This window comes from Gekko japonicus, unplaced genomic scaffold (genome assembly GCF_001447785.1).
Source record: "Gekko japonicus isolate JY-2015 unplaced genomic scaffold, Gekko_japonicus_V1.1 scaffold1155, whole genome shotgun sequence".
NCBI classification, from domain to species: Eukaryota; Metazoa; Chordata; class Lepidosauria; order Squamata; family Gekkonidae; genus Gekko; species Gekko japonicus.
This window is the reverse complement of record NW_015166457.1, coordinates 434,087-445,588: the sequence shown is the minus strand read 5'-3', so window position 1 is coordinate 445,588 and position 11,502 is coordinate 434,087. Positions and strand designations below refer to the sequence as shown.

Here is an 11,502-nt window from a genome sequence, read left to right as displayed (position 1 = left end):
GCACTGGTGGAATGAGCTCCCAGAGGACATCAGGGCCCTGCGGGACCTTTTACAGTTCTGCAGGGCCTGCAAGATGGAGCTCCTCTGCCAGGCCTTCGATTAGGGAGCCGCTCCTAAGCAACTGTAGCCCTGGCCCAACACTAACATCACTGCTAACAGCCAAGCAACCCAGACTATGATGTTAGCCGGCTGTTACCTGAGGATGCTGCTATGTCTGCCATCTGATACAAACTAGCACTGTATCTTTTTATATTTATATAATTGTACTGTTCTGATTTTATTTAATTCTTGTTTTAATTGTTTTATCTTTATGTAAGCTGCCCTGAGCCTGCCTTGGCGGGAAGGGTGGGATATAAATTAAATAAACTTTATAAAGGTGATTTCAGATGTTGAATGACAAAGCAGGTGGACGACAATAGCAGGCTTGACTGGATTAGGTGTGATATGCAGAGGGGTAGTAAGTGTGGAGATACCAGCATTGGTAATGAGACAGGAAACCTAGGTCTCACTTCCATCCAGGAAGATTCAGTCAAGGAGAATGCAAAGAATAAATGGACATAAGTCTGACATTAGAAACTACAACATTCAGTTGCTGACCTAGCAGTGCTCTTACAAAGGAATTTCAAAGGCAGGTTACAGAGACTGCTGAATTGCAATTGATAATTAAACTCAAGACAATTAATCTTCCTGGACTGAATTGAGACCCAGGTTTTCTGTCTCATTACCAACACCTGCTATTGTCATTTGGCATCTGAAATCACTCACTCTCCAAGATATAAAGACCAATCCAAGTGTTCTAATTCCTAATCAGGGTCTTTTTGAAAGAAAATAGGAACAGAGAAATCCATTTTTTTTAAAAAAAACAGCTTTTTGAAATAAGCCAAAATAATTTCCTCAATGTACATTGTGCTTGTCAGAATAATCCATCCCTCCCACCCAAGAAGCTTATACCTGGAATAAATGTTGGTCTTAAAACTATAATGGGACTCAAAAAGGAGCAGCCCCGGAGAAGGAAGCAGAAGCTGGGTGGGTGTGTGAGTGGCTTGTCTTTGTATCTCTCTTGCCTGAAGCAACCATGAAGCTCTTGTGTGTGAGACAGAGAGAAAGAGCGAGGGAGGGGGGAGGGAGGCCAGAGACAGGAAGCAGAGAGCCACTGAGGGGAGATGGGGAAAAGCAAACTAGGGTGCAGCTGCAGCAGCATCCTTAGAAAGGAAGCAGAAGGAAGTTGCTTGGGGGGGCAGTTCTAACACCTGTGCAGCCTGAATCCAGCCCGCAGGCCGCACATTTGACACCCCAGAGTTAGCATATGTAATGGGATAAGAAACAAATACCCCTGTTGAGTCCTGGGGAGGTTTTTGTTCCAAGTGTTGTAACACCTTGTAATTCAGCAATTTCTCTTTCCATTCTGTTCCTGAAGTTCCTTTGTAATAGAACAGCTACCTTGAAGTCACCCATTGAATGTCCTGGAAGGTTGAAGTGTTCTTCCCCAAACTATGTTTTGACATGTCCTTTATAGGGAGGCCTCATTTTGGGGGGGGGGGGGCAGATTCACAGTCCATTTTGTTCTCACAGCAGCCCCTTGAGCTAGTGTTACTTATATTTATTCCAGTTTTACAGGTCAGGAATCAATATGTGTAAGGGTGTGCATTTATAAGAGTGAAAAAAGCCCTGCTTATTTTGCAGAAGTAGCCAAAATTCCAAAGTCTTAGAACTTCATACCAAAACAGAAAACTCACCTGACTGAGCGACACAGGAAGCACTTTGGCCCAGTACAGATCTTCCTTGATCTTTTTACTATGCTTAAAACATATAATACACCATACTCTCTTCTCTACTCCATTTCCCCTTCCCTTTTCAGCCTTATATTCTCAGGATGTAGAATGAATCATAGATATTTTCAAACCAGAGCTTTAGGGAGGCTTCTAATTCAGCTATGGTTTGTGCAGAAGGGGGAATGGATCCCCCCCCCCGTTTACTGCATGTGGAATTGCTTATGTTTTAACTGTATAATGTGTTTTATGATGTTACCCGCCTTGAGCCCTGCTCACAGGGGAGGGTGAACTATAAATTGAATAAAATAAAATAATAAATAAATAAATCTGAAGTCAAGAGCAAACAGGCTGGCAGGAGACTTCTGCACTTTCTTAAAGAAACTAGGAAACGTCATGTCTACACTGGGCATTGTTTACTTCCATGGCTTCCCACATGTGATAGAAACACATTTTAAGATTAAGGAGTTGGTTAAGTTGCATTTTTAACAGTATTTTGCCCCAGTGCGATACTTCCCCTAGTATGTCAGGCTTAGGAAGATGTTACATATAGGGAATGAGGATGCTGGGAAAGAGTCACACATAAAAATGTTCTTCACTTTAATGTGAAGCTTGTGTCCCATACACTTTAGATATGCATCCTATTTGAACAGATAGTATAAGGCCATTCTTAATGTCCATCTATTTTATATCTTTTTTCCATTCTAAGAAGTTCTTAATGAACCTCAGGGAATTTAAATATAATTAGTAGTATTTGGGCATTTTTGGTTTATTTAAGTTGCAAAATTCTCAGCATAAGAATTTGACATCACTAAGGCAGCTTTGGTCACTGCCATGTGTTAATTTTGTCTGCTTAAGCAGGAGGCCTCTGTTCCTACAGGTTATTCTCACCCTAGTGCGTATGGACTGTCAGCAGGATGCTTCAGTGTTACTCTAAAGTGTTACTGATACAAACTAAGTGATTTATTGGAAGGTAGGCATTACTGCCTAATACACTAGAAAAGCAAATTGCAAACTAAATCAGATGAAAGATACAGGAATACATATAAAAGGGATTAATACAAACCCATCTGAAAGATGCAGATGGCTACAGAAAATAATACCAACAGATAAACAGGCAGTGCGGAAGCATGAGCAAATCAAATAAAATTCTACATCAGTTCCACCAGTAGATGACAGGTAGTGGAGGATAAACCGTAAACCACTAGGAATTGTAAATACACTTGAAACAAACATGAGACCAACAAAATGCATATTATCAAATCTAAATCTAAATACATTAATTGTTACTCTACCACCCTTCACCCCTTCTAGTTTTAGCTCAGTTTCCTAGCAAGCAAGCTGTTCCACAGCTACTTATCCAAGGATCCAGGAAAGTTGAAGAGGCAGGGCTCCCACGGGCTTGTGAGCCTCTCAACCCTAAAATTCCTGGGAAGTAGCAGGAGGAGAAGGCAAAGCATAGCAGCTTAGGGCTTGGAACTACAAGCCTGTCCAGACCTGGAGTCTCATAGCCCTTAGAAAGAAAACCTTTAAAAAGTGTTTGTTCTACAGGGACAGAACAAAAACTACAGAAATAAATATCAAAAACTTAAAAATTTAGGAAAAATTACTCAAGCTAACAAGAAAATGGACCCCAGAAAATTCAAGTCCCAGAAATACACCTCTAGAGGCCTGAAGGTAGCAGGGCTGGATCCAGAGGTGAGTGGATTCCAAGTTGCTAAAAGCCTACTCACACCTAAGATCTACTTTTCACTTGATCTGGGGCATTACAAAGATAGCTCCCATTCCATATGGCAGAGAAAGAGGTGTGGACATGTAATTGTCCCTCATTTATTGTTTAACTTTGGCACCCAGGGAACCGAATGTCCCTTTTCTAGAACATCTTCCCAGTATCTCAAAACCATATGCCAGCCTGAGTGCTTCTTATCAGTCATGAGTCTGATCTTCTTGTCCGTCAGAATTGTAGGTCGCGTCAGTATCCTGAGGACTTTTTGGTTTCTGGGGACTTCCAGTGAGGATGTTCTGGCTAGGGTTCAAGAAAAAGTACTCCTGTATAACATGACTGTGCATGTCAACTGTCGGGGGTGGGGCAGTCTGTTACCCTTTATGTGTGGAACCCAGTCCTGTGCAATCTGGTTCTCATGGCATCTCAGCAGCTGCTTATTTTAACTCAGCTGGCCATAAGATAGAAAATCCAGCAATCCATGGTTCTCCTCACCCCACAAAATCATACAGGGCTGAACACAATTAAGGCTGTCTGGTAGGAGGGGTCTTTTGTTGTAAAAATCTATTTGGGCAAACTTTAGACAAATTGCCTCCCACTGCCACCCCCCAAAATAGTTCTCTCAATATTAAGAGTTACTTTCCCAGTGTTTACAGTTACTTGTGGTTACATGTTCCTCTTAGAATGCACAAAAATCACTCCATGCGGTATCATTGCAGTTTCAGCAGGTCACAATTTCTTTTTGGTTTTTTCCCGTATTTTTATATGTGCATGTTGTGTGCGCGTGAGTGTGTATGCACCTGGAAGTCATAGTGACCTCTGATGACTGTCCCCTACTGGGAGCCTGAAGTCACAATTTCTGATGGTAAACTACACAGAGTCAGGGTCTGAAATCTATTTTGTTCAAAGATAGAGGCTGTAACTAGGCCAATTCAGGGCCAGGAATGTACTGGATTTAACACTATGGTAATGGCATCAAAAGAGAATAAGAAAAAAAGAAAAACCTCTAGCAGGAGACTGTCTTGTAACTTCTGACCAATGCTAGCTGTAGATGAAAATCCTGGAGTGATACCCACAAAGCTAGCCCCCCCTAGGTTCTTCATCATGGCTTCAGCCATTAACTTCAAATTATTATTTACAAAATTTACACCATGCCTTTCTACCGTCATCAGGGCCAACAAGGTAGCTATCGAATTAAAAGCAAAACATAATAAATAATACATCTTAAAAATCAAACAAAATACATAATTAAAACTATGAAAATCAATCTAAAATGCATACAAAGACATAAAAGCAATTATTAAAGCAAAGGGCAAGAAGGAGGCATCACTGAAAGAACGCCAGATGAAACACAAAAAAAGTCTTTATCCACTGATGGAACAAGACAAATGTGGACAAACACGACCTAATCAGAGAACAAGTATAAAGGAAACAGTCGTGAGAGTCTGACCCACAAATCAAGCAGTCAGCATGACTTGCAAAAAATGCTTCCTGTGTATTACAATCTAAATTCCTACAATTAAATAAGAAAATCCTAGAACAAAGATACATCATCAAAGATACATAATCAACGTTGCCTCCGGATTATATAACGTTTCAAAATTGGATCTTCCTCAGGAATATTAGAGTGGTACAAAAGCTCACTTGCTCTTAAAGTGCTTAACAACAAGTCATGAAAGATAATACAATTCATTCAAACAGGACGCTGATCTCAATATGTTCAGGCTCAGATATGCTGCTAAACTTCTAATGGATCCCAGGTGTCTTGTTGACTGCTTGATTTGTGGGTCAGACTTTCACAACTGTTTTCTTTATACTTGTCCACTGATGGAAGACAGCAAGTCTCTCTACAGAGAGAGTTTCAGAGTTTTGGTGCCATGACCAAGAAGGCCTGCTCCCAGATTGCCAGTCTCCTAATCTCAGAAGGTAGGGGCACATGAAGCAGCCCTTGGAATTTGACCACAGCAGTCAGGTAAATTCATTAAGAAGCAGGAGGTCTTTCAGGCATGCAGGTCCCAAGCTATAAAGGGCTTAAAGGTCAACAACACTTCGAACTCTGCATGCATTAGGATGAAAATCAGGAGGTAAAAATAAAACTCTTGTTGTTGAAAGGTTAATTTAGGAAGGGAGAAACTGTAACCATAGTGGTGGGTATTCATTTCACTTCTAAAATTCAGCAACCCAACAACTGGCTAGTTAGTTCAAATCTATGTATGAAATTCAGCCCCTCCTTCCAACCCTGCTTTTTTGCCCTTTAAGGGCTGCGGTCACATGGAGCATTAGCCACGCTACAGAGACAGAAGGTTGGCGGATTTTCCGGGCACGATCACAGCGCCACATCTGGGAAGCATAGAGCTCCCATGGGAAACCCGAGGCTTCCCGCCGAAGATGCGGGGTAAAAAACTAGTACCTCTGAGGAAACCGTGGGGCGGGAGGGCGGCTCGGCTGAAGCTCCTCCTGGAGGGGACCGGACGGAGGACACATTTTGCATTCCTCTGCAGCCCTGGAAGGGGTTAAAACTGCAGAGCCTTTTGCTAGAGAGGCCGCCTCTTTGCCGCGCTGCAGGATTGTCCTGTGATCGGCACGTCCCCCCTAACCACGGGACCTCTACAGGACGTCTGATCGCGCAACCACGCGTTATTTTGTTCTGGGGCAAACAGCCACGCTTCCCCCCCCGCATTTTCCTGCCCGTGTGACTGGGGCCATTGACTCCCTTAGGTTTGCCAGTGCTGCAGTGAAGGCAGAAACCATGATTACCAACTACCTCATAAGGGTAGCCTACAGTTCAATGCTGTTTCTTGATCAACCTAACATTGCCTGTCTCATTCTCGGTAGCACATAGTTCTTCCCTTCTGACCTTAAATACTGTGACATTTCTTCAGAGTCTTCTCTCCAATTAGGGCTTTCTTGCCACAGTTCCCTATCTCTTCTGCCATATCCATCAAACCTTTCCTCTGGTACCTTTTCCTCTGCCCATCGTCAGCTCTAAATCTTTCCTTCACCCACTTTGTCTTTAGGGTCTCTATGTTCCAGGACCTCTTTCCCAATATGAGGTTTAACCCCAGCAGACCAACAACTTTCCATTCTTCAGACGGAAAACTATTTTGTTACCTGAGCAACTAACCATTTCATGCTATCAAACTAGCTCACTGTCAGAGGGTTCATCACTACAATCATCATACAATACATTTTAGAAAAATAATCTTTGTTTCATATATAGAAAATTCTTACATTTATTGGATTGAGGTTAAGTATCAGACTTTAGTTTTTTTATGAAAAAATAAAATGCATCATGCAAAATCATTCTTGAAATTCTGGTGATATATATTTATTAAAACATTTATATCCCACCTTTACTCATGGTGAAGACAGCTTACAATAATAGTTAAAGTAGCAAACCCCAGATCTGTCCCCTCTCCCCCTTAAAAGATGCCTGCCATTCAAACCCCATGCAAAACTTATCATAGTTTACAGAGGAACAAAACACAAGCAGGAAGCTTTCTAGATTTTAATAGGACACAAGAATCCAAAATTTAACAAAGAACCTGTAAAAATCTGTCACACAGATGTTTTCAGCTTTCAAGAAGATAATACAAAAGGCATAATCTATCATCGAGAGAACAAACATTAAAACAGCATAACTTTAAACATGAACAAACAGAAATCAAGTTTCTACAACATAAATTGTTAGTACCAATACCTAAAAATATTACAAATGTCAAACTGGTTTCTAAAAAGTAGTAGTTAAGTGTTAACTGATTAAACAAATATTTGCATGGTAAAATGGCAGCACCACTAGGAGCCCTTTCTGAAAAGGTATTTGCTTGCTTAGGAACTTTTTAATGATTAGTTCTATAGATAAAATGGAGGCAAAATAATTGTTCCATGATTTTCATAGCCTTCTTTACCATGCAAAGTGTCAAAGTGTAGTTGAATTTCCCAATCCAAAGGGGACCTGCACATACATCACTTGTTGGATTAGGAACCACAGCACACATCACTGAAAACAAAGGCATAAGGGTAGACAGCATAAACATGTGGATGGGCATCTGAGTATGTATGCTATTCACTCATACTTCATTGCTTGCAATGAAATGCACTTCCTTATCCACATACTGGTGTGCCTTGTGTGCAAATAACTTTTTATGCATTAACTATAGCTGGATTGGGAGAATTCATATTCTTTGGAACTACAAAGCCATGATTTATACAATATTTGTGTAAAGTGCGTTTGCTTTTCTTTCTCCTGTCAATGTACTAAAGAAATCCATAATCTCAGAACCTAGTGGGAGCTGTTAAAAATACTTACCATACCAATCATATAGCCCTACTAAGGACGGGTGTTGGGTGACATCTACAGGAACTTCAGAATAGTTAATTAATTTAGTTGTGTTGCTCAGAAATAAGCAACCTATGGTCCATCACTTCTGACCTCAGTAGGTACAAAGCACATCACTTCATTCTAGTTCTTCAGTTTCTTCTGAAAAAAGGTCTGCCAAATCAGCTACTGTTAACACGGAGGCCTCTGACTGCTTCATGGAAGAACTGGAATGGCTTTGAGAGGATTGGTGTGGGGAAGATGAACAACACAACAGAGAATGAGGAACACAACAGTTCAGATACAATCCATCACAAATATACTCTATATAAGTGCTATTGACTCAACGATTATTGTTAGAAACTAAAGTCTCCAAGATGAGTACTGGAGTACTGGAGTGTAAAGGTATTAGTAATGTCTTAAGAAAAATCTTCGAAATGGATATACATTTATACTTACTGCGTGAATGGTGTTCTGTAAGCTAAGTTTTGCTTTAGTTAGTTGTCTTTAAAAATGAAGTCCTAATGCACACAATTGTAAATTTGCCTGTCATACTTGAATTATATATGTAAGAATGCTGCTAAAAAGCACAGGGTAGAGCATTATGAAGTTAGGCAGTCTATCCCTTAAAATAAGGGAAAATTAAGATTGGCTGAGAGTTGCCATTTTTGTCACATTTCAGTCACCTATCTGGCAAACCAGCATGTCATGGTTGAGCCTAAATAGGCCTGTGCGATCTGAATGGTAACATGCCACATGTCACCTTCAAAAACTGCTCTAAGACAGAACAGGACTTCTCTGTCCTTATTTAACACCAGACTTTCGAGGAGGGGAGAAACACCCAATTTGCGTTTTTGCACAGTGAACTCCTCGCCCAGCTATCTCTTCACTATAAGCCCAGGTACCCAGTGAGCTTGTCACAAGCTGAACAGACGTTTTTGCATGATTTGCCATGCCTTTGCTGACAGCAAATCAGACAACAGGTTTGCCAGACAGATATTCAAATTAAGTTTACTTTTTTTGACTCTGTTTAATTTGAAGATGTCCAAAAATGGGCTGTGTGAACCGACTCTTCATTCCAGTTCTGATGACCAGTTCAAATTTTAGAAAAGTAAAGCTAATGATGAATAGTGTCAACGTTTAAAATGTATGTTGTATCTTATGTGTCAGCAACCGGATAATTACTCTATGGTTGTTTTTTAATTATTACACATGATGGATCTTAAAATGCATTATCAACTAGAAAGATGAGCCATAAAGGCCTTTGAAAATGATCAGTTAACAGCAAAAAAAATCTTCAAGGGTTACTAATGTGGCACATGACATTAAGAACTTTTACATCAGGGCAGCATTTCCATTGGCAGAGCTTATCGTTTTCATCACACTTATCTTACCGTTACTATATTAAACTCAATTTATTTCTTTACCTTTTCTGGCTTCTAAAGGTGGGTGGGTTATCTTTCCTAGGTAGCTACTTTTGGACTTTTCAAATTACAGGCATTCGAATAAGTATAATAATGCCCAAGTGACACAGAGAAATTACATTTTATTTACCTTCTCTCTACAGTTTTCAACATTGTCTGCATTCTCTCTTCTATTGTTGCTTTTATTAAGAATCTGTGAACAATGGTGGGTCTAAAATGGAAAAATATAGGAAACAAATTAACACTAGTTTGTTACACTTAATCCTTTTCACCCCTTATTCAGTCAAGTATATTGTGATGTTCTAAAAACTGCTTAGCTGAGTACATTTTCAAAATATTTTACTCTATAAAATTAATGACTAACCTCAGCTAATTGCTAATGCAGTACTTTGTGAGAGAAACAAAGCTGTCTACAAAATACTAGTTCAGCAAAAACATGTATCTTTCCCTTCCCTCTCTGTGGAAGGAATACATAAGTTTTCTGTAAGAAGCAAAAAAACTCCTTCCCTTTATAATTGTAAATACAGCTGCCAATGAAGAACACTTGCACTATATGCAACACTAAATCTAGTAGAAGCCAGATTTCTAGCATGGCTATTTTCCCCCTATGGCCAGTGTGCTGTAGCGTTTAGAGTGTCAAACTAGGATCTGGGAGACCCATGTTTGAATCCTAATGCTGTCATGGAAGCTGGGTGACTTTGGGCCAATCACACACACACAGCCTAATATACATCACAGGGTTGTTGTGAAGAAAACATAGAGAACAATGTAAGCTACTTTGGGTCCCCACTGGAGAGAAAGGCAAGGTATAAAGGAAGAAAGTAAAAAAATTCTAACTTCTTGATGGAATATTTAGAAAGACAAAGTATCAACTTCCTATATTTCCCACTATGGGAAATGTCAACATCATAAGTTCTTCAAAACCTCTATTATATTCTAAAATCAAGTCTACAGCCCATAGTCAAAAATCAAAAAATGGAAAGTAATTCTAGCACTACCAACTCCAAACAGATCTCCACTCTCAAGTCACCAGCAGTCAATTAAAACATTTACCATTTACACTAACCTTCCGATTACTCTTGACTCATTGCCAACCACTACAGGAAATCTGGCTAGCTTAGCTAAGTCAAGCCATATGACAACTGTGGTACTAACTTTGTTTGCCCTATACGATGCACTCTGCCAATAGCCTGTAGCTCATGTGCTGGATTCAGTATAGGTTCCACCAAGAGGACCTGAGTTGCTTCAATGATATTTAACCCATTGGAACCAGTATGAAGGGGTAACAACAATATGTTGATTTTGGGATCATATTTAAATGCTGAGAGATTTTCCTGAAAGACAAAAAAACCCTTAGATTTCAATTTTCAAGGAGAAAACAATTGAAAGAATAATACAGGATCACAATATGTCCAATATTTAAGAACAAATTCAGTTACAGTGAAAGACAACAGGCTGATAATGTTGAATCTCAGCTCCTTCACAAACACAGGCAAGAGCCAACTGGGAAGTAACCAGTCAGTCACTGCCTCAGAACAGTTAAGCTACTGCACACACAACAATGTTTTCCTGTTGCCCACAGTTCCTGCACCACTTAATCGCAGTTAAGGTTGCCATGGGTTGTATATTTTGCCAGGATCTGAAATGGATTACAGACCCTGAGTGAACAGGAACCCTCATTAACCTTAACCATTGGTGATTTAATTACAGAGGAACTACTTAAATACAGCTAAAAAGGTGGGATGAAATTTTGAAGTTTTATCCCACTTTTTAGCCCCAAAACAGCTCCTAAATAAACTGGCTGCAGTGAAGTCACCACCATTCAACAGACGTAAAACACACTTTCCAATTTATGCTTTAGTGAAACCAAGCATTCACAAGGGCTAATTTGAGAACAAATGGAGATATATTTCTCTCCCCCCCAAACCTTCAAAATTAGACGCATAACATCTAACTTACTAACGTGTGTTAAAAGGAAGGGATGTGGCAAAGAGATGCGTTGGGATAAAGGGAAAGGAGAATTTAAAGGAAATTATTTGGGCTTATTCTGAAAACTTTTTTTAGATTAGGTTTCTCTGTGCCTACCTGGGATTTATTTTCTTTCAAAAAGACCCTGTTCAAGAATTAGAACACTTGGATTGGATTCCACTGTTTAATGACTGGAAATAGATGGCTAAGTATTTAAAAATACATTCATGGTTCCATATGTCTCCCTTTTCCCCTCCCCACCTCAGAGACATTTAAAAGATCAGCCACCTGATGACAGTT

General features: G+C 39.9%; 1 protein-coding gene across 2 annotated transcripts in view; it reads right to left on the bottom strand.

The window, feature by feature from the left end:
• Window positions 1–7,224: 7,224 nt before the first annotated feature.
• Window positions 7,225–11,502, bottom strand: part of SHPRH (SNF2 histone linker PHD RING helicase, E3 ubiquitin protein ligase) — a 75,079-nt gene continuing 70,801 nt past the window's right edge. For both annotated transcript variants that reach the window (XM_015412045.1, XM_015412046.1), the window contains 3 exons: window positions 10,390–10,568; window positions 9,365–9,445; window positions 7,225–8,046 (listed from right to left, as the gene is read on the bottom strand). In XM_015412045.1, the coding sequence (XP_015267531.1) occupies window positions 7,950–8,046; window positions 9,365–9,445; window positions 10,390–10,568 (357 nt within the window). In that variant the 3' untranslated portion in view covers window positions 7,225–7,949. The remainder of the gene's footprint in view (window positions 8,047–9,364; window positions 9,446–10,389; window positions 10,569–11,502) is intronic.